Here is a 24,385-nt window from a genome sequence, read left to right as displayed (position 1 = left end):
CAGACTACTGGAAAATGGCTGTGGCCTGGAGAACAGGCTTCCTATAGTGCTCCCAGTTCCTCTGGGCCCTCCATCATCATCAGTATGAGGCATACTTCTCATCCCACAAACATGCCAATGTGGGACACCTGTAAATGTGACTGCTGCCATCTTGGCTAACAGAGTATTGAACTGATGATTTCCAGAACTAAAGGAATGAATGCCTTTACAGCTGGTGATAAAGAGACAAGCTCTCAAGATGAGAGCTGCCACAGACCTGCATCCTCCATGGCAGTGATTCTCAACCAAGGTACATGTATCCCTGGGGGTATGCAGATCTTCCAGGAGGTTTTCAACTCATCTAGAACGGTGTTTCTCAACCTGGGGTTGTGACCCCCGGGGGGCAACACGGGATGGGTTTGTGGGGGATTTTTCAAGTGCAGGGCCGGCATTGGGGCTGGCAAGCAGGGCAACTGCCCAGGGCCCCATCACACAAGGAGCCCTGTAAAGCTAAGCTATATGCTTCAGCCCCGGGCAGCAGGACTTGGACTTCAGACAAGGCTCACAAATGAAGAACAGGCTCAAGTATCACACTGAAATGTAAGCACAATATTTATATTCCAATCTATTTATTTTATAATTATATGGTAAAATTGAGAAAGTAAGCTATTTTTCAGTAAGTGTGCTGTGACACTTTTGTATTTTTATGTCTGATTTTGTAAGCAAATAGTTTTTAAGTGAGGTGAAACTTGTGCTATGCAAGACAGATCAGACTCCTGAAAGAGGTACAGTAGTCTGGAAAGGCTGAGAACCATTATTTTATGGATAGGCACCGAGGGAAACACAACACACTGCTATTCACTAGTTAAAACAGAATACTGATGATCACCAATCGTGGATTCTATTTCTGGCTCTGGATGAGGAATGTGATTTATAGTGGTGAGAGATGGAATAATGCAAAGTAGTTTAGTCACTCTGAATAGCAGTATAGTATAGTGGATACTCGGGATCCGTACCTGCAGTGACCTTGCATAAGCTTCCTGCTAGCTTATTTATAAAAAGACAGTGTGAAGGGAGAGTTCAGAAGCTCTTTCATAGCTGTCTTCAAAGCTGGGGTTCGTGGCCTTACTAAACTGAATGAGAATTTAAACAACATTTAGGAGAAGCGAAGGAAAAAGTCTGCCTTTCTCCCCATCACCCTTGCTGGATGTGAGTTATGGTGTTTGTGCTACAGCAGATTTGGCATCAATTAAAATTGAGCAGGTTCACCTTCGCACATATGTTTTCCATTATGGCTAAAGAGTTATAAAATACTCTATAGGCAAACACTATATATGTATAACTGATATTCTAGGAATCAGCACGAGGAGCAACAATATAAACATGGGACAGGTCCTGGAGTGATTTAGATTTCTTTCAAAAGGGGTACAAAAAAAGACAGTGAAGCTACAAAAAGGAGCAATTTTTAGACTTATTCTCTGTATGGATTCATTTTTTGCCAATTGACTACGAAAATTCAAAGAGCTCAAAGTTTGTATTTTATGTATAGTCTTTTCCCATTTCAATGAGATTTGTACAACAAAGATTTAAAGCTCCTGCTAAAACCCAACTCTAACACTAGCTTAACTATGGTTCAGGTGCCATTGCATTGTAACATCAAGAATCCTGGAAGCCTTCACCACTTCAATTTACATTGCTTATATCTTAATTTCCCCAGGGCAGTCCCTGTCTGTATACTATGTTTTGTACAACACTGAGCACATTTTAAATTATTTAATAAATAATTACATCAAACAGCAAATAAGGGGTATATACAGATGTGCAACCAAAGTTATAAGGGCTTCTCTACACTTGAAACACTACAGCTGCGTCGCTGTGGCGCTTCAGTGTAGACACTATCTATGCCGAAGGGAGGGGTTCTCCCAATGGCACAGGTAATCCACCTTCCTGAGAAGAATCCATCAACCTAATCTGTCTACACCGGGGGTTAGGCCAGCTTAACTACGTCACTCAAGGGTGTGGATTTTTCACATTCCTGAACAACGTAGCTGGCTTGATCTAACTGTTTAGTGCAGACAAGGCCTAAAAAATTCAATAAAGTATGTAATTAGCTTACTACAATAAAACAAGTTCATGGAAACCAGTTCATAACAGTGGTCCAAACTGTACAGAAGCCAATTAATTTTTTTGCTACTGTACCAGTTATTTGTATGTAATTGCAGTAAAATCAATAGTTTGTATGCACTATCCTTTGCAGCCACACTCTAAACGAAATAGCCTAATACTATTGTAATTACAGCTTTGGGACTTGGTATTTATACATTAATAAGTCTACAAATAATATATTTACCTACCTTTTTTAAGCCAGCAAATCCTTCTGATTCCAGAAAGAAGAAGGCAAAGGGCATCAACACAAACAAACAAAGATTGGAAAAAAGGGAAGCAAGATTCCACAAACCTGAAATAAATGAGAAGAAAATGTTTACATTACTTTTCAAAACTGAAGAATCTTAAAATAAAACTTATTAAAATTCCTGACATCACTATACTGTCTTTCAACTAGGTAGGCTTTTTAGATAAACACAGAGCATGTATAATAATTTATATATAAATATAAATGAACATCTTAAATATACATAAGATTCATATAATCCATCACTGAAAGGCAGCAACCTCAATGCCCTGAAATTTTAAGCCAAAAGTGAATACTGCCTTACCTAATTGAAACTGTTGGGAAGTTTTGAAGACCGGCTGCAATAACTAAAACTGCATTTTTCTACAGTATCCTTTCTTGTGAAGATTGACCAGGGATTTTTAAGCTATAAAGATATTCACAATTTATTAACACGTTTCCAAGAGCCATATTTACAAAGGTTTTTGGGTCCTAAGCAATGGGAGTTAGACACTTAATTCAGGCACTTTTATAAAACTCACTAGGTACTTACCTGCATCTTTACATGCCTAAATACCTTTGTAAATCTCAACCTAAGCCTAGTGCTCACGCAGATTCCTGAGCACCAGCACAATACTGATTCCTCTTAAAGTGTCACCTGCCTAATGACTAACCCCATTTCCTGCAGAACACTGGGCTTTTCTGTGAAGCGTTTCATTCGACATCAAATAGCAACCCTGAATTGCTTAGTTTGTGAAACCTGAAGGGATTATACCTCAAGATGGTACCACTTCATGCTACAGATAATTTTTAAGCTGTCTATACAGAATAATAATTTCCAGTACAATGTCTCATCTCAGCACTGATTCTTGCACGGCTCAGTTCTATTCCCCCTCCTATTCTTCCCTTTAGAGGGGATCAAGGCACAACATGGACTTTAATGCCAGCAATACACAGATAACACCATCTCTACATCAAATGCAGATATTTCCATTTTACCCGTGTCTATCTGAAATAAGCTGCTGGCTAAAACAGAAAAAAGGCAAGACAGAGGAGGTGATGGTTAGAAGGTATGAAAGGATTACTCTAGACCTCCACCTTGGGCATCTGTGCAATAATCAAGATTTTGCAAAGTTTGAGATCTTCTTGACAAAGTCACTGGTGGTTACACACATTTTTCCACTATTCTCATCTCCAGCTGGGCAGGACACTGTGTTCCTCCTTATCAGTTTCTGACTTACCTACAGTCTACCCATACTACAGTCACCAATAAACTTGACTACTGCCACACACATTGCACTTGGGAATGAAAACTGAAGCCATAAGGCAGCTGCAATTGGGTCTCATTTAAGAAACACAGGCTGAGAGGAAAATATTACTCCAGGGCTTTGCATGCTCTCCAACCTCCTCCAATACAGCATGCACTTCAAAATCCTACTCTAGATCTCCCAAGTCCTAAACGGGCTGGGGAACCAACTCTCAGGAATGGACTATATCGTTCCACAACCCAGTATGAGAGCAATGATCAAACAGTGTGTTCCCAGAGTGTGAGGTTTCCAGGGACAAGAATCTTTATGGCACAGTCATATTTGAAACTCCATTCCTTAAGTAACAGTTTGAGCTCAGATCTTACCACCTTTAAAGTGATATAGAAATGTAGGGCTGGAAAGGACCTCAAGAGGTCATCTAGTGCATACCCATGTGCTGAACATAGAATTAAGCCTTCCTACAACAAAAGAAGAGTGATAGCATACACATCATAGTGATATTTAAAATGGGGAGCTGTGGAAAAAAAGCTCAGTCTTTTGAAATGGGTCTTTAGATTTTGTTCTCAATTTTACTAGTGCCAACACACCACAGCAATGGGTACACTAAATATACACACTTCAAATATGAACTGTATGATAGAAACATACCTATTCTTATAGTAGTAAATTCAAAAATGAAAAATTAACATCTTTTAGATGACATGTTTCAACATTATAATTATTACCAGAAGTTTTCTGTAAGGTATTTTCAATATATTTACTTATATTTACTAAACAACGTTGTTATACGGTTACTGTTTTATTTGCAATGAAACAGAAAAGTTTTTACTGAACAGTCATATTGAATTTAATTCCCACATCAGTTACTGTAAAAGGGAAACTTATTTTACAATGATTTTTGTGATCCCATAAGTGTCATTGTACAAAGCAGAAATGATTTTTCCATACATTTCAAATAAATGTTATGTGGAAACATTTTATATCTCTGGTTCTCAACCTGCGGTCTGCAGACTGCTTGAAACCCGATCAGCACACAGCTGTGGCCCATGTGAAATCCTCAGGGCCATTCAGGTAGTATATATATTATGTGGATGCAGCCCACATAACAGAGAGAGCGCTATATGCAGCCCACAATGGTAAACAGGCTGAGAACCACTGGCTTATATTTTAACATGCAACTAAGCTAGTGGTGTAACAAAACAGATAAGACATTGACTGAGCCCTTCTAACCAACAGTGGCTTGCTCTCTGTAGCATTTTCAGTCTGACACCTCATTATATAAGGAGAAACAATATATTTTCCTACCATAAGAAGTTACTCACTTTGCGCAGTAATGATGGTTCCTCAAGATTTGTCCCCGTACGGGTGCTCCACTGTAGGTGTGCTTGCGTCCCTGCGCTGCTGATCAGAGAACTCTGGTAGGAGTGTCTGTAAGGCCCGCACATGCATTCTCTCTCTCCTTGTGCTGTGCCACGAGGCTAGCCAGCATGTGTGGGCTAATGCCCCTCAGTTTCTTCCCTACTGCAGAGTCATAGACAAGAACTCTAAAGTAGAGGGGAGGAAGGCAGGTTGTGGAGCATCCGTAGATACATACATCTTGAAGAACCATTGTTACTGCACAAGGTGAGTAACTTCTTCAAGTAGCATTCCTATGGGTGCTCCACTGTAGGTGCCTCCCGAGCAGTTCCCCTTCTGGAGGGCCGGGACTTCGAAGTCAATGCTGTCATCGGTAACGGACCTATCGAGGCGAAGATGGCATCAGAGGCAGAGTCCCCAGTGATCATATAGTGTTCTGCAAAAGTGTGGACTGACACCCATGTCGCCACTCTACAAATCTCTGAGATAGGGACATTCTTGAAGGTGGTGACGGATGAGATTGTTCATGCACACTCCACAAGGTCAGAGTCTGCAGGGGTCAAGTTGCAAACTTGATAACACAGTCTGATGCAATTCGAGACCTCTTGGAGAGCCTTTGGGCTGATATTGCTGAGCCCTTGGATCTTTCCTCAATGAAGAGGAAAAGCCTAAGGGACTTCCTGAAGGCCTTTGTCCTATCCAAGTAGAAGACCAGGGTTCTCCTGACATCTAGTGTATATAATATAGCTTCCCTGTCATCTTGGTGTGGCTTGGCATAGAAGATTGGAAGGTGAATCAATTGATTCATGTGAAATGGGGAGGTTACCTTAGGGATGAATTTTGGATGGGGTCGGAGCATAAACCTGTCCAAAAAAATACCAAGTAAGGGGAATGTACCATCAGAGCCACAATCTCTCCTATTTTCCTGGTAGAGGTAATTGCTATGAAGAAGGCAGTTTTCATTGATCGGCACGGCAGTGAACAGGTGGCCGTGGGTTCAAAGGGGGGGCCTACTCAGTCCTTAATTCCCATGTGGGGGTAGGGAGTCGAAGCTGAGGGAAGAGGTTTACTACATCCTCGAGGAAATTCTTAAGTGGTTGGGCGTGACAGCACTTAGAACCCCTCTACAGGTTGGTGGAAAGCTGTTATAGCTGCCAGGTGAACCATAAGAGAGCTTAGAGATAGACCCGACCTTTTTAGGGTCAAAGCATAATCTAGGATCTGTGGAAGAGACGCAGAAGTTGGGGAGATTTGTTGGGATGTTCATCAAATCTGAAACCTGAAGCACTTCTGCAGGTAAGTACATTGTGTTGAGGACTTTCTACTGTGTAATAGAACCGCTTGTACCACTCTTGAACAGGAGTCTTTTAGGTGTTGGAACCAAACAGAAGCCATGCCCTCAGGTGGAGAATCCCCAAGTTGGGATGTAGGGTACATCTTCTGTTCTGCGAGAGGTGTGGAATGGCCGGGAAACGGACTGGCGGGCACATCACAAGCTGTGACAGTAGCAGGTCTGTCTTGGAAAAGCAGGAGCAATCAGAATGACACGATCTCCATCCTTGTTTACTTTCAGCAGGACCTTCAACAGTAGGGTAAATGGGGAAAAGACACAGAGAAGGTCCCTGTCCCAGGGAAGAGGAGAGCATCACCCAAGGAGCATTACCCTATCCCCGCTCTGGAGCAGTAGCGTGGACATTTCTGGTTCAGGTGAGTGGCAAACAGGTCTGTGGACTGTGTCCCCCATTGTCTGAATAGGTTGTGAAGTACTGTCAGGTGTATCTCCCACTCATCATCTTGTGGGAATTTGTGACTGAGATTGCCCGCTATTGAGTTTTGTGCACCTGGGAGGTAAGCCACAGACAGTGTAACATTGTGGGAGATGCACCAATTCCATAGCCTTATCACTTCTGCACATAGAGAGGGTGACCTGGCTCCCCCTTGTCAACTGATGTAGTACATGCAGAATAAGTTGTCTGTTAGGATCTTTGTGCATGATCAGCAGGAGGAAATGGGTGCAGGCGCTCCTGATCACTCTTAGCTCAAGGAGATTGATATGAAGGGCTATCTCCATGGGCGACCATTTGCTTTGTGTTCTGAGGCCATTTAGATGCGCGACTAACTCTATGAGTGATGCGTTAGTGGTGAGGAGCAACGACAGTGATGCCTGCAAGAAGGGGATCCCCTTACAAATGCTGAATGGGTCCTTCCACCAGTCTAAGGAGTTTTTGATTCTGGTGGGTGGTGATAGAGATTTGTCTAGTCTGTCCTTGTTTGGTCAGTAAACCAAGCTGAACCAAATTTGGAGGTATTGCATGTGAAGCCTGGCACGCAGTATCACCGCCGGGCCCACTGCCATATGCCCCAAGAGTTGGGGGCAAAGCCCGGCTGGTATCTAAAGGCTACTCTGAAAGGTGTCTATGAGCGTGATTAAAGATAGGAACCTGTGTAGAAGCAAGAGGATTTTGGCCTGTAACGAGTCACGGTCGACCCCTATGAATTCCAGGTTACACTGGAGTGAAGGTTGACTTCCGGATGTTGATCTGTAGACCCAGTTCTGTAAACAAGTTCACCGTCGCTTTGATGACTTGGTGAGCCTTTCTGAGAGATCAGGCTCTGAGGAGATAATCATCCAGGTAGGGGTAGACCATTATCCCTTGGAAAGGTAAAGGAGCAGCCACTACTGAAAGAACCTTGGAAACTACTCTCAGAGCTGATGATAGCCAAAGGGGAGCACTCTGTATTGGTAGTGGTCATGTCCCACAGTGAATCTGACAAATCATCTGTGAGTCAGGAGGACTGAGATACGAAAACAGGCGTCCTAAAGGTCAAGGGCCAAAAGCAAGTCTCCCTGTTCCAAAGTTGGAATGATCATTGATAAAGTGACCATCTTGAATTTTTGAGCCTTGACAAACTTGTTGAGAGCTCAGAGGTCAAATATGGGTCTCCAACCTCCCTTCTTTTAGGATAAGAGAAAATAACGAGAGTAGAACCCCTTACCTCGTAGATGCTGAGGTACTGGTTCTATGGCTCCTAACTGTAGGTTTTGCTCTACATCCTGTCATAGTAAAATCACGTGACAAAGGGTCCTGAAGAGGAACAGGGAAGGGTGTTGTAGAGTGGGTAGGGAAGTAAAATGGATGGAGTACCCAGTTTGAACGATCTTGAGGCCTCATTGGTCCAATATTATGCATTCCCAGGCACTGAGGAGTTCTACCAATCATGGCAAAATGGGTGTGGACCGATGGTTGGCTGTGTTGGTCAATGGGAGTGGTCTAACGGCACCTCAACCTGCCTGTCAAAAATTATGCTTAAATGTAGAGGGCTGGGACAAAGATCGTGGACCAGGTGATTTGTGTTTAGGAAAGTTCCCTTTCTTTCTTTGTGGCTTGTAGTAGTGTTGACGTTGGTACTGAGACCCATGTAGTCTATACTGGGATTGAGGATTAAATCGTCCCTTTTGTCCAGGTATAGATGCCCAGTGACCGGAGGCTAGTACTGGAGTCCTTAAGGGTGTGAAGGGAGGCATCAGTCTTGCTGGCAAAGAACTCTGTGCCCTCAAAAGGAACATCCTCAACAGTGGACTGTACCTCTTTCAGGAAGCCTGACAAATGGAGCCATGATGCTCATCGCATCACCACAACCATGACGATTCACCTAGCCACCCTGTTGGCTGCATCAGTGGCAGATTGCAGCGATGTCTTTCCACTAATTGGCCCTCCTGAATAATGGCCTTAAATTTGTCACAATAGCTTCTGGCATTTCACCTGCACCGGTCGTTCCTGTAATGGGCAAGCCATCGCTGGCAGTGGTGATGTGGACTTGTGCACCGGGAGCATCTTTTTAGAGGAGTGCTTACTCCTGTCCTTCAGTGTCGATGAGTCAATGCCCATGCCCATACCCATCGGGTCCGTGGGCCTGCGAGTGGTGCTGTTCGCTGTTGGTTTCCGTGAGCCATGGGTGCTGGACTGAGATGGTCTCGGTGCAGACGATACTGAGATGGTGATCGCTTACAGCTATTTCAGGGCTCACTATGGGGACTTCTCTGTCTCTTCTCAGATGATTTATGAGAGGGGTCTGCAGCCTGTTTCCTTGACCCACAGCCCTTAGATGTAGAACGCCGTGGGGAAAACTTATGTCTACCAGGCGACTGGGGTCACAGAATTGCCTCATTGAAGATGACCTTCTGGTGGAGCACTCTGTCTTTGTGGGATCTTAGGCCAGAGTTATTGCCAAAGACCACACTTCTGTCATACATGGCCTTCCCCAAGGCAGCAAATGCACTGAGAGTGCTTGTCCGCCCCCGGGATTGCCTCTTTACAAGTGAAGCACTTTTTTAAGCCCAGCAAACTGGGCATATCTCACTAGGGGAAAAGGGTCCCTGGCGGGGGGAGAAAAAGCAGGAAAGAAATTGAAGTCTTTTTTTTATTATTTTCAAAGATAAAATAAGAAAGGAAAAGAAGATTACAACTAGAACAGTAACTAGGAGACTAAGGGCTTGTCTTCACTACAGGGTAAGTCCAACTATGTTATTCACGTAGCTAGAGTAGACATAGCTTAGGTCAACTTATCCCAGTGTCTTCACGGTGCTGAGTTGACAGACGCTCTCCGGTCAACTTCCCTTACTCTTCTCAGAGAGCTGGAGTACTGGGGTCGACCAGCAAGCACTCTGCCATCGATTTAGTGGGTCTTCACCAGACCTGCTAAATCGATCGCTGCTGAATCAATTGCAGTAGCATCAATCTCCTCAGGGAGACCAGCCCTAACTACAGGTATGGAAAATAAAAAGATAACCTTAGACTACTAATGAACAGGGGTGGTTGAGATAGAACTGAGGGGTTTTAGCCCACACATGCGGGCTAGCCTCCCGAGAGACAGCGCATCTGCAGACCTAATGGATACTGTTACCGAAGTTCTCTGATCAGCAGAGTAGGAACACAAGGACATCTACAGCGCAGCACCCATAGGGACACTCCTCGAAGAAGAATATAGTCATTTAGGAGGTGCTCAGATGATGTGATTGGTGCCAAGTATTTAAAACAGAAATTCTAGTAATTTGTATTTCTTCCTTTCCAACACAGAGGATAAGTAGTCCTTTTAGAACCTACTGAGGGAACAATAATGATATGGCTGCACTAGAAATGCTATAGCAGCACAGCTACCTGCAACAATGCATCTGCAGCATAGACACTACAGAGACAGAAGAGGTTCTTCTTCTTTTGTAGTAAATTCACCTCCCTAAGGGCGGAAGCTACATCAACAGAAGAAGTCTTCCATTGACCCTGTGACATCTACACCAGGACTTAGGTCAACTTAATTACATCCCAGAGTGTGAAATTTTTCACAACTCTGAGCAATATAGTGAAGCCAACCTAGGTGTAAACCAGCCCTACATCAAAGTCAATCCCACAACTGGGAAAATCTGCAAAAGAAAAGAGTGAGGAGGGATTTGATAGCCTTCAACTACCTGAATGGGGGTTCCAAAGAGGATGGACCTAGGCTGTTCTCAGTGGTGGCAGATGACAGAACAAGGAGCAATGGTCTCAAGTCGCAGTGTGGGAGGTTTAGGTTGGATATTAGGAAAAACTATTTCATTAGGAGGGTGGTGAAGCACTGGAATGGGTTACCTAGAGAGGTGGTGGAATCTCCATCTTTAGAGGTTTTTAAGGCCTGGCTTGACTAAGGCCTGGGTGGGATAATTTAGTTTGGGTTGATCCTGCTTTGAGCAGAGAGTTGGACTAGATGACCTCCTGAGGTCTCTTCCAACCCTAATCTTCTATGAAAGAAGGCTGTGATGATTTAAAAAAAAAGTGGTTTAGAGGCGAAGTGAAGGCAGCTGTAAAAAAAAAAGGGGGGGGGGTAAATTATCATATATAACAAATGGAAGAAAGTAAGTTGATAGTAATGAATATAAATCAGAAGTTAGGAATTGTGAAACACTGATAAGGGAAGCAAAGGGACACAAGGAGATATCCATAGCCAGCAGAGTTAAGGACAATAAGGAGGAGTTTTTTTAAATATATTAGGAACAAAAAAGAATCCTGAATTCTAGAGGGAAGTGGTAGAATTAATAATAATAGTGCAGAGAAGGCAGAAGTGTTCAATAAATGTTTCCATTCTGTGTTTGGGCGGGGAAGACAGATATTAGTCTTAGCGTATGATGATATGCTTTTCAGTCCACTAGTATCGATGGAGGATGTTAAACTGCACCTACTAAAGTTAGACATTTTTACATCAGTAGGTACAGATAACTTGCAACCACAAGTTTTAAAAAAGAGCTAGCTCTGGAGCTTGATGGACTGTTAACATTTTAGAAGTTCCAGAAGACTGGAAGAAAGCTAGTGTTGTGCCAGTTTTTCAAAAGGGTAAATGGGATGACCCAGGGAATTACAGATCTGTCAGCCTGACATCGATCTCAGGCAAGATAATGGAGCGGCTGACATGGGACTCAATTAATGAAGAATTAAAGGACAGTAATGTAATTAATGCAAATCAACTTGGGTTTATGGAAAATAGATCCTGTCAAATTAACCTGATTTTTTTTTATGCGATTACAAGTTTGGTTGATAAAGGTAACAGTGCTGACATAATAGTCATCTGTAAGGCATTTGACTTAATACCACACAACATTTTGATTAAAAAATTAGAACGATATAAAATTAAAGTAGCATACATTAAATGGATTAAAAACTGGCTAACTGATAGGTCTCAAAATGTAACTGTACATAGGGAAACGTAATCTAGTAGTTCTGTTTCCAGTGAGGTCCTACAGAGATTGGTTCTTGACCCTGTTATTTTTAAAAAATGTTATCAATGACCTGGAAGAAGACAAAAAACAACACTGATAAAGTTTGCAAAAGACCAAAAAAAAAAAACGGGGAATGGTAAATAATGAAGAGGACAGGTCAAAGATTCAGAATGATCTGTACTGCAGGGTAAACTGGGCACCAAAAATATGCATTTTAATACGTGTCAAACCGTGATGGGGATGGTCGGTCCTGGTGGTGGGAGCCATGGCAGTTAGGCCTAGTGGTTGGAGCCAGGGGGTCAGAGCCAGAATCAGGAGTCTAGAGCGGCCTTGGAGCAAGGCCGGAGTGAGAACAAAACTAGGGCAGTACTAAGAACAGGACTAGAAGCAGGGCTGGAGCAGGCTAAGGCATAGGGAGTCTGTTGTCACTACCAGGCAGGAGAGAATTCGAAGCCCTGGAGTGACATTAAGCAGAGAGCTGCTGTTCCTCCATTGAAGCTTATATATCTGCCTGAAAGCCATCAGACCAGTTCCTGGCTTGTGGCCATAGAGCTAATGAGATCCTGGGATGCATGAAAAGGGGAATCTCAAATAGGAGTAGAGAGGTTATTTTACTGCTGTATCTGGAACTGGTGTGACCGCTGCTGGAATACTGTGTCCAGTTCTGGTGCCAACAATTCAAGAAGGACTCTGATAAATTGAAAATGGTTCAGAGAAGAACCACGAGAATGATTAAAGGATTAGAAAACAAGCCTTATAGTGATAAACTCAAAGTGCTCAATTGATTTATCTGAACAAACAGATTGTTAAGGGGTGACTGGATTACAGTCTGAAAGTATCTACATGGGGAATAAATATTTAATAGGCTTTTCAGTCTATTAGAAAGGTGTAACATGATCCAAAGGCTGGAAATTGAAGCTAGACAAATTCAGACTGGAAACAAGGTGTAAATGTTTGACGGTGAGGATAATTAACAATTGGAACAATTTACCAAAGCTTGTGGTGGATTTTCCATTGCTGACAATTTTTAAATCAAGATTAGATGTTTTTCTAAAAGATCTTCAAAATAGTTTCTAGAGCAGAAGTTCTATGGCCTGTGTTATATAGGAGATCAGACTACATGATCACAGTGGTCCCTTCAGGCCTTAGAATCTATTAATCTATGAAAGAGGTGAGATTTGCATTTAGTTCTGATTAAGGTAAGGGATTATCTTTTTCCCCCTGCAATTTTTTTTCAGTAATTTTCAAACCACTTCCCTCTCTCTCCATGCCCGCACCTCCCCTCCCCCAAACACACACACCACTTTCTCCCTTCCTTTGGCTAGAATGGACTGATTTAAATCCTATTGTACAAGTTGATTGCTGGTAAAGTCAATGGACTTGCACAAAAAATTAAATTTAGCCCTAACTTGCAGCTACAGAAAACAAAATTACACAAAACCCCAAACACACATGAAACAACATAACGGAGGCAGCCAGTCAAATGCTAAAGAATGTGTGTGTGTGCCACATTCCCAAATGCTGTTAGACTCAAGGAATGAAGAAAAGCAAATTCCAAAGGAAAGGGCCCTTCAACTGAGAAAATCCTGCCACTAGTCGTGCCACCCTTGGGAAACTGCAGCAAGAGCCTCTCAGCCACTCTTAACTGCAAGTACTGGGTGAGAGGAAGCAGGTATGTATAGTCCCTTTCCCTGTAAGTAAACCAATGAGCATGAAATATTATTTCTCCTGTTTCCCATATTTATACAAAAGGGGAAGTACTATGCCAGTTTGTGAGGTTATTTTTATTTCATTTCCTTTCACTTTGTGCACTTTACGTGGCCTTAATTTAGGTACCTAGAAATCAGATGGAAAGGTTGAATTTGACTGGTTTTGTTAGTCAGCTGTCAAAGTTTCAAGAGTTATGATAGATGTATACTTACTATGCACAAGAAAAGTAAACAACTGACTTACAGAACAAGCATTTGCAACATAAAAACATACACTGAACAGCAGGTAAATTTCAGAAGCATGTTCTTTTGTGTCATTTTGTTTAAGTGGATTATAGAATGGTTACTTGAGGTTAAGCAAGATTATGATTTTTAAGAAGCTGTGATTCAAATATATGTATACTAACAGGGTTGATGGGAACTACATCCTTCCTTCTGGGATATTACTATATTAATATTTATACACATACATCTCCCCCCATTCAGTAAATATATTATAACATTTATTGGGGGGAAAAAACCTGAAGAAAGTAACATTACATTGGTATACGCAAGTGGCCATCAACAAGTTCTCCTCTCCCCCTTTCTTTTCATTATCACTTCAGTTTTGTTTTCCCACCCCACCTCCCAATCAGTTGGACTACCTTGAGAATACAGCAGTACAATATAAACTGAAAAGTAAATATTTATGCTCCCCTTGTACTGACTGGGTGCTAAAGTTGTATAAAAGATACTTTGCAGGCCTTCATCTATTGGCAGAGTTAACTTTAGATGAATATTGTACAGTCTCAATGAAATCTCAAAGTACAAGGCTTTCCTAATCAGCCCACTAGGATGCTTTTTTGTATTTGTTTGTATTGATTTAAGAGGAAACTTGCAATAAAACAAGTTTTAACAATTCTGAAACAAACAACTCAATCTTGCACATTTGGCAAACAGCTTAGATATCCCAGCACTTTACTTCCTGTTTATGTGCAAGTTTCATTAAGTTTTACCTCCATCTGCTGGACACATTTAAAATAGCAGAAATGAAAATGTTACCATTTTTAAGTACATTTTCAGGAACTGTTGACAGTTAAACTTTCATTACACAAAATTACTCATCTTGAATATTATGCACTCTCTGCCTAGTTACATATATAGTAAGAGGAGACTTTTTAAAAGTCACCACTAATATTAAATAGTTACAATCATATACCAAGGCAAGAACCCAACAAAACAGGAAGGTGCTCATAACAGGTTAAAAAATTTTACCCACTGTTAATAAAAATCACAGAAGTGGATACTTAACATATCAATTCAATACAAGAAACTACAGTGCATCAATGACAACATTAAGATTCTGATTTTTACAGGCAAAAGTTTAAAAATGCAGCCTTAACTCTGTTCCTGTGTGAACAGATTACAATGAAGTCTTCAATTATAAGACAAAATACTATTTATCAAATGCACAGTAGCAACTTGTAGTACTGTATATTAATTGTGTGCACCAGCTGAAGTCCACTAGAGACTTTTGTATGAAGTGGATAATAAATCAAACAACATAACATACTACAGAACAATTAGAAGAGTAATAGTGGAAAAATTACTGGAAGTATAGTCTGCAGCTCAATTTGTTTTGTAGTTGACTGCCTCATCCACTATATAACACCTGAAGAACTCAGTGCTGTTGTTTCAAAAACTGAACAGTACTTAGCTGTTAAACATGTATTTCAACTAGTTAGTCAACTATATCTTTGTTTCATTAAAATACTTAAAATATATAAAAAAATTGTATGACAGGTTGCAGGAAAATGATACATTATACTGTATTTGAGAAATAGCGAGTGGTCCTTTATCTAAAGATTCTTACATTGCATACACAAGGGGACAGAATTATGGATGTTCAGGCAATCCTTTCCTGACTTCACACTTTAGAGTGCAATCTTAATGTTTTCTTAGTTATTTTTTTAAACAACACTTCCTAATTACTTTTGAAAGAAAACAGAAAAGAAATGTCATAATGTGACTAGACACCATAGGAACACCACATCTCATACACCTAATAAAGTCCGCAAGAGGGAGCCCATCTCCAGCAAGCATTACAAACTGTGAAGCATTTACTTTGCCAGCTGTGTAATAAATAAGATACACTGAAATACACTAAATTTTTCCATGGACTCCAGAGGTGTTTGGAGCAGGCTCTCACTAGGTACTTTCACTAAATTTTGCAATATACAGCTAACTTAGGTTCTACACGAGTGCATTTACTACTTTCACATCAACCATTGTTAAACTATACACCAGGGATCAGCAACCTTTGGCATGCGGACCATCAGGGAAATCCACTGGCAGGCTGGACCGTTTGTTTACCTGCAGCATCTGCAGGTTTGGCCAATCGCAGCTCCCACTGGATGCAGTTCACCGTTCCAGGCCAACGGGGGCTGCGAGAAGCAGCGTGGGCCAGTGGGAGCTGCGACTGGCCAAACCTGCGGACGCTGCAGGTAGACAAACCGTTCCGGCCCACCAGCAGATTTCCCTGACGGGCCGCATGCGAAAGGTTGCCTATCCCTGCTACACACACACACACACACACACAGTCCATTTAGTATATTTTAATCAAAAAGTGAGATTTTCAAAACTCATTGCTTAGGGTTGGTCTACACTACTGCAGTTAATCCATCTAAGTTAAGCTAATTCGGTCTTGGGATGCATCAGGCGAGGTATTTCCAGTAGAGATAAGGAGGTATTAGTACCGTTATACAAGGCACTGGTGAGACCTCATCTGGAATATTGTGTGCAGTTCTGGTCTCCCATGTTTAAGAAGGATGAATTCAACCTGGAACAGGTACAGAGAAGGGCTACTTGGATGATCCAAGGAATGAAAAACCTGTCGTATGAAAGGAGACTCAATGAGCTTGGCTTGTTTAACCTAACTAAAAGAAGGTGAGAGAAGATATGATTGCTCTCTATAAATATATCAGAGGGATAAATACCATGTAGGGAGAAGAATTATTTAAGCTCAGTACCAATGTGGACACAAGAACAAATGGATATAAACTGGCCATCAGGAAGTTTAGACTTGAAATTAGACGAAGGTTTCTAACCATCAGAGGAGTGAAGTTCTGGAACAGCCTTCCAAGGGAAGCAGTGGGGGCAAACGACATATCTGGCTTCAAGAGTAAGTTTGGTAAGTTTATGGAGGAGATGATATGATGGGATAGTCTAATTTTGGCAATTAATTGATCTTTGACTACTAGCAGTAGATATGCCCAAAGTTAGATGGGGTGGGATCTGAGTTACTACAGAGAATTCTTTCCTCGGTGTCTGGCTGGTGAGTCTTGCTCACATGCTCAGGGTTTAGCTGATCACCATATTTGGGGTCGGGAAGGAATTTTCCCCCAGGGCAGACTGGCAGAGGGTTTTTTGCCTTCCTCTGAAGCATGGGGCACGGGTCACTTGCTGGAGGATTCTCTGCACCTTGAAGTCTTTAAACCATGATTTGAGGACTTCAGTAGCTCAGACATAAGTTAGGGGTTTGTTACAGGAGTTGGTGGGTGAGATTCCATGACCTGCATTGTGCAGAAGGTCAGACTAGATAATCATAATGGTCCCTTCTGACCTTAAAGTCTATGATTCTACTTCAATTACATGAATAGCATAACTGAAGTACACGGAGCTAGATCCACTTACTGCGGTGTCTACACTGTGCTATGTTGATGGGAGACACTCTCCAGCCAACGTCCCTTACGCTTCTCGGGGAGGTGGAGTACACAAATAGATGGGAGAGCACTCTTCCACCAATTTAACGTGTCTTCACCAGACCCACTAGATCGACACCACTGCATTGAGTGCAGCAGTGCCGATTTAGCTGGTAGTGTAGACATGGCCTTAGTCAAATCAAAACAAAATATTTACTGGAAAATTCAAAGGCACTTCTCCTAAAGGAGAGCTATTTCTTGCCAAATTTCAATTTTTCAACCTCAGCCATTTTGGTGCTACAGCTCTTCTAAAAGAATTTTTAAATTATAATTTTAAATTATATAGGAAATATTTTTCCCCTGTTCTCCTACACAAAAGCAGCAGAATGATTTTTGCTCAAATTTTTCACATTTCCCCTTCAGCCAGGGGAGGGAGTATTTGCTCTCTGACAGGATTATTGTTCTCATTTAGTATTTAGTAAAAGGTTAAAAATCTATGTGGCTGACAACGAAAGAGTTGCTCTACATGGTATATTCCTGCTTCCCTTGGGAATTAAAATCCAATTCTTTTATTTTAAGAATAGGGTGACAAGGAATGATGGTCTTACATCTGTAAAGTATTGCATGTCAGTAGAGACATAAAATTAACCAAAGCTAGGTAACATAAGAAGAATGTCAACTAATTTTGGAAAAGTGGGAGAAGAAATGAAGGAAACAAAGAGAAAGGGAATGCTGCCTTAATATGTTCCAAGAGCCAGAATATTTAGTTTGCTGCAAATATCTTAGAGGTTCTGTTTTTGTGTGTTTTTTGTTGTTGGTTTGTTTTTTTTTGAGGGGAGGGGTTGTTTTTTAAAGTTAACTTACAATTAACATACAAAAGCAAGGTTAGATGGTGCCAGAGAGATAGGTGAACAAAGTCTAAGTCAGAGTACAGAGTTTAGAGGAGGGATTTGAAGAAGGAAAGGGTGGGATGCTTGTCACAGATAAAGAGGAAAACCATTCCTGATGTAGAGGTGAAAAGACACAGTAATAAGTGGGTGAAGGACTCAAGAATTAAGAAGGGGGTTAAAAGCAAGGCACAAGATGATGATAAGGAGGAAATGGAACCAACATGTAGGCAAACACAGGCAAGTAAAACTTCAGGCCAGCATATCTAATCTTCTACAACAAGTCTCATTGGAGGAGGTCACAGAGCCTACACAATGCCTGGCAACCAAAAGCATCATATCAGTGAGCCAGATGTATTGCCTCTGATTGGGTGGTTTGGTGCAGCTGAAAGGAGCACGAAGCAAGAACTGCTCTGTACCGGATGCATGGGGTTTGGTTCTGGGATTTCTAAATTCCAAGCCTAATCAGGCCCCATTACCTGACCATACTGCATCACTGCCTGTCACATGCAAAGGATAGGGATACTGCATGGAAAATGAAACTGCCCTAGTTAGATGCAGAGCTTGGAGTTACATGTTCAGAGACAATGGCTTTCAGCATGGAGCAGAAATAAAGGGGCATAATTGACTCAGGTTAGTGAAACACGGAAATTCTCAATACCAGGAAGCAACAGCTTGTCTCAAATTCACTTAAGAGATACTACACTCTAAGCTTAACCAACTAGAAAGTTTACCTTTTAAAATATTGGGACTTCAGAACCACGTATCAATTTTAAGCCTCATCATTATCCATCACACTGTCTAAAGAAGAACTAGGTACCTCTGCTTTTTGATAACTCAGCAAATAGCTACCTTTTCTATTAGCAAGTTGCCCCCTGACATCACAAGGTATGTTTTTTCCTCAATTAATACATCTAAATCCAATGACAATCACCAATTCCTCACCAAGATGCATCTTCTCATTGCAGTATGTTAGCTGCTCGGAACTACAGCAACTATATATCTGTAGAGCACTAAGCACGCTTACCGTTATTTGAATTCTGGCAGCGCCCAAAGTGCTAGACACTGTCAACACACAGGGAGACAAGACTCTGCATTGAACAATTTCACTTTAACAAAATACCATAATAAATGTGGCAAGATCAAAATATATAATTTTATATACATGATTTACTTTTAAAAATAAGAGCAGCTAAAAGTAACTGCTTCTCAATCCATCCATTGTAGATGACAAGTTTCTTGTATGAACCGCTAGTCGCAATTGAATAAATAAACTATTTTTTTCCTCCATATCCCTCTTTAGCTCACTGAACATTATACCTACAGATGTCATAAGACTTTTCTTTCACATTTCCAAGTTACTTAGCTTCCTGTAAAAGCAGTTCTTATGCTATACATGTTTCTGTATGTAAGAACAGTAGCTTTTGTGTTGCCTTCCCTTAGTCAACACAACCCTCAAAAAGCCAGAATGGTGATGACTTGTAAATTTGCTGCTGTGCATTAGATTACAAATGCCTAATTTATCAATGGCATATAAACCAAGAACATTTACAATTTTGAGCCATTATGCCAGTAAGTATATTAAAAACAAAAGGATCACTCAAAACCAGAATATGCACTGGAAGTGGTGTTAACTGTTAAAATGTGCTTTTAATTACATTATGCAAGTACTAACCATGAATTAGAGAGCCATTTAACCACTGAATATAGTAGTTTTGTGGAAAAGAAAGCAGGATCTCATTGCTGATTATTGAAAAAGGTAGAAGCAGGACGGCACCAGCTGAAACTGCAAGAGTGAAGGTACTCAAAAACAGCCTGGAAGTCAAACAAATGTATCATTGTTACTGCCCATAAAACAACATGTTTCAAACAACAAAGTAGTTAACCTAATTCATGGGGCTCATCACAAAAATGTATCAATTTACACTACAAAAATGCACATATTTTGAAAGGTCATATTTACAAAAGTACATCGCTACATCTTTATTTTTCAGATATGAGGTGGTTTACAGAATTATCAAAATTATATAAATGAAAATAATTCATTCTTGAAAAAAAATATTAGGACTTTTCTTCTCTAGGGTTGGAATACATTCATGATCCAAGCTCAATTAAGTATTTCAACATATAATACCTTGGGACAATATACCTTTCCTTAAGACTACTAAGGAAAGTGGTGAGATTAACAGAAGGAGCGATTGAAAGATACCACTCACTGGTTCAAAGTGAATTAATGCAACTATTAATCACTAAAAATGTCAACAGGATCACAACTGAACATGACTATTTAACCATGCAATTGTAGATTTACTGTGTTTCTTTCCATACAAAGCATGGACCCATCATCATTTGATGGGCTAAAGATTATTTTGTTGGCTAGATAATAGAATGAAGGGAAATCTCAACTAAAAATAAAATAAACATTTAAAATTTTGAAGGGAAAAGTATGCTGATCTGAAATACTCCAAAAACAATTTACAGTAAGTGCCATTTTTTCGCTTTTAACAGAATTATACCCTTTTCAAGAACACAACGCCAACCAAAAATTTTATTCAAGTGTAAGTTTGACACTAAAATGGAACTCTATAACAATTTTCTGAACGGCATAACTGAAAATTAAGATATATATTGGACTAAGACACTTACAGGGAAAGTGTCAATAATTATATTGTTTGACTGTAGAATTATTTTCTCCCTCCCCCACCCTCTCACAAAGAGAGGGTCCATTTCTACAAACTCTTACTCGTTCCCACAGTCATTGTTTACAAGTATTTCCACTACAGTCAATTTGTTGTACTACGAAGTGGTCTTAAATGGAGGTATAGCCATCCAGAATCGTACAGTGTTAGTTTTCTTTAACCAAAATTCTGATGATTACTATATGTGACGCAGTATCAACCTGTGTGTTTGTGAAGTTAAAGTTTAATTAAAGATAACAAGCATTCAAAGCTAATGAACAAGAGAGTTTAAGATCATTAGAACAGAAGGCAGCTTATATTACATGTATACATACAATGAGCAATTCTTATGGCTTCAAATTTAATGAAAGAAGTTAACATTAAAATTTAGCTAGCATAAAAAAATATTGTCTTGTACTCAATTACTTACCTTACCTTATAATTTTACAAAAAACAAATATCACTTGAAGATTCCAAATCCAAAACTGAGGTACCACAGGTACAAAACAGACAGTCTGGCTAGAATACGTACATTTTCTCACAGATGCAAGCTAGTTAATCTATGCTGCATGCAGAGTTGTAGCAGAGTTGGTCCCAGGATATTACAGAGACAAGGTGGGTGAGGTATTATATTTTAAAAGGCCAATTTTGGTTGGTGAGATATATACACTTCACCCACCTTGTCTATCTAGTTAATCTGTAATTTACCGAAGAAGTTCCTCATAAACGCAGAGTGTAACCGCCTGAAAAGCAAGTAAGGAGGCTGGAATAAACTAGTCAGCAAGGCAAAATAAAATAGCCTAAGCCTAAAGTCTGCAATTAATCTTTTCTCTACAAGAAAGCCCTTTCACTAATTACCCACAATCTCTCAAAACTAGAAAGCAAAGTCTGAAATTCTTAGTTATACTTATTTTGTATTTCACATTGTTTCTCAGATATGTTTTTCAATAACACTTAAGTGATTTTTTGGATTCAAAGCGGGTGTCATTCACTACTGGTAGGGGAAGTGTGGTTTCTAAAAAATGCAGCAGTACCTTCACACTTTCACTGTGAAATAAGCAACATGTCCCTCTCCCGCAGCATGCCCGTACTGCTGGAGAAGTACCACTGCATGGCATATAGCACCCTACCACAAGCATAAGGGAGAGTGCTGAGCAATTTGAAAACTGTTTCATAATATCTTCAAGCCCACAACAAATAGCAAAAAAAAGCTATTTCACATTTGTAAAGGAACAGGGTGGAAGTAAAAAATTGTTGGTTGCTCAAAAATAGACCATCAGCAACAAAAGATTGTATCTTTTCAAAATGTTTTCCATCTAAGAGGAAGGGAACTAAAGTGACACTGACATCTGTTAATCAATTTAAAGAAAAATTCAATAGCAAGAAATGCTAAATTGCACGAATACATCCTGAATTCAGCTAAGAACTTAGCTCCAGAAGCCTAACAATGGAAATAAAGCAAAGTCACAGCTCAAGAAGCTCTCCCAAACATGATTTGGTGTTTATTTTGGGTAAGGAGAGGAAGAGGGGAAAAAAAAGTCCAGTGGCAAAGAGAGCATAGAATTGGGAAGCTAAGGCATATGACTCCATACAGTGGCAATCTTCAGAGATAACTGAAGAAATTGATTATAATAAGCCAATAAATCAGAAAAGGGTACAGTGCAAAGTCAAGGGACTTTGTGAACAAGACCTGCTATTTAAGATCTTTTTTGAAAAGTACTTCTTTTAAGGAGATGAACATTTAAGTTCTTCAATATTATCAAAACCCACAGTGATTAATTAGGTGTGTTTTTGTGAGTGCATTTGCGTGCTTAATGTAACAGTCACAAGTATTACATATTATGTTTTTAAAATATTGAACAAGACAATCACTTTAATGCTAATTATTCAGTGAAATGTTTAACTATAAAGCAGATCATATGAAAGTTTAAATGGACAGTAAAATTAATTTATTTTTAGTTGAAGTTTGGGATGATTACTGTACTGATTTGACTTGCAACAGAGGCCTCGTGGGATTTCTCCAAACACCAGGACAAACAACTGAAAGAGCCACATTTAGTTGTCCTTAAGTGGAAGCAATGGTTAAAACGTATTTGGAATGGAATAATTTGGGTAATTTTTACAATTATATATTCATTATATATATTTCTGGCAGGAACAGAGAAGATTTTGCCTGAAAAAAGAATAAAAATAAGAGTTACATGAAAATAGGATAAATGCATAAATAATGTTATGCTGAAATTAAATGTATAAAGCCTTCTCGTCCTCAGTCTTGGGTCATTTACACATTTATTTATATATTAGGTAAGTGTTTAAGGTAAAACTATGTGCTAAGATATTAAGGGTGATCTTTCCTGTAACACCTACCGAGGAAAGACTAGAAGTATTTGAAAAAAATCTTTGATACCTGGCATCAAGCCAGGCAGGAGGAGTAACTTCGTCAGATGTTTTTGTCCTTACAGCAGAGAGCCCTGGTCTTGGCCTGAGCAAAATCCCTTCTGGTACCCAAGCAGGTTAAAAAAAAAAAAAAAAATCACACTATAGAATACCATTAAAGCCTAACAATGATTAGTTGTCAAAAAAAACTCCCATAATACTTGTCAGATCAGAAAGTGAAACTACGAGTCAAATGTTATATCTACACACACACTTGAGCATCCATTTAATATCAAAAACTGAAGGTGGGAATAACCTGTCTACATCTAAAGTTTAAATTACTGTGCTATGACAAATGTGGTCTCTTGTTTCAGTTATTTAGACAGCTTATTTAGAACATTCTAAAAAGTTAATCCTCTGCATTGTCCACAACAAAATAACTACAACTCAGGCCCCAGTAATGCAAGGAGCTCTACCCAACTGACCACCCTTATGTCTTCATGGAGCCCGTTACTTCCACACTGCCTGGGAGTGGATCAATACATATGCTTGAAGGTGTGTGTGAAAGTGGGCATGCAGTGGCCCTGAAGAAGAGAATAAGACAAGAAACTAAAGAGAAGTACAAGAAAAGGAGGTAAAGTAGTCTTTAGGAAGAAATGGGGAGAGAAAGAAGACAGAACAGGAGACAATATGGGGGGGGAAATCTATGAAAGGAGGAGGGTGGCAAGACAAGAAAAAGAAGAAACACCACACTCAAAACAATGAAAGAAGGAAAGTGGAGTAGAGCCAGAAATGGGAAAGAAGGTGTAACAAGAGAATACAGTAAAGTTACGCTTTTAAATTGCAAAGGCATGGTCATTTAGTGGCATGCCTAGCGATGCATTTTTAGTGGGGCCAGTCCTTGTGGTATTCATATGTAAGTGGGAGGGAAACAGTGTGTGAATGAGCATAGGAGAGGGCAAGAGAGAATGGAGCGCTGCTAACTCTTGTGATTTTACTGCAAGTACCACAGTAGTAGATGTTTTTTCCTAAAGCTGCAGCTCTTGGAGTCTTGTTATGTGGGAATCTCAGCTTTCATTTATACATAGTTTATAGCCCTCACCGCTGTAGAGAAGCGCATGAAAACATGAAATGCTAAAAGACTTAAACACCAGAAGGCAAACAAAGAGAATCCTCAATTAGCTATTTTTTAAAAATCTCATGGTATCTAAGCTAATCACATGATTTTTGAATGAGTGGTGTTGAAAATATTAAGAATGGGAAGGAAGGGATAAAGTAAATAAGAGGGGAGAGAGGGATCTGGACAGAGGAAGAA

The 24,385-nt window shown here is 40.2% G+C and overlaps 1 protein-coding gene across 3 annotated transcripts in view; it reads right to left on the bottom strand.

The window, feature by feature from the left end:
• The window catches only part of LMBR1 (limb development membrane protein 1), a 154,667-nt gene that overhangs the window by 87,739 nt on the left and 42,543 nt on the right, over positions 1 to 24,385 (bottom strand). Inside the window, exons 4-5 of one of the 3 annotated variants that reach the window (XM_077808371.1) lie at positions 19,692 to 19,831; positions 2,334 to 2,437 (exon numbers count right to left, since the gene is read on the bottom strand). In XM_077808371.1, the coding sequence (XP_077664497.1) occupies positions 2,334 to 2,437; positions 19,692 to 19,831 (244 nt within the window). Of the gene's footprint in view, positions 1 to 995; positions 1,103 to 2,333; positions 2,438 to 19,691; positions 19,832 to 24,385 lie in introns of those variants that run through there. The other 2 variants (XM_077808375.1, XM_077808372.1) reach the window with 2 other exon arrangements.

Source organism: Eretmochelys imbricata, chromosome 2 (genome assembly GCF_965152235.1).
Source record: "Eretmochelys imbricata isolate rEreImb1 chromosome 2, rEreImb1.hap1, whole genome shotgun sequence".
In the NCBI taxonomy this organism is placed as follows: Eukaryota; Metazoa; Chordata; order Testudines; family Cheloniidae; genus Eretmochelys; species Eretmochelys imbricata.
This window is presented reverse-complemented; position numbering and strand designations above follow the sequence as displayed.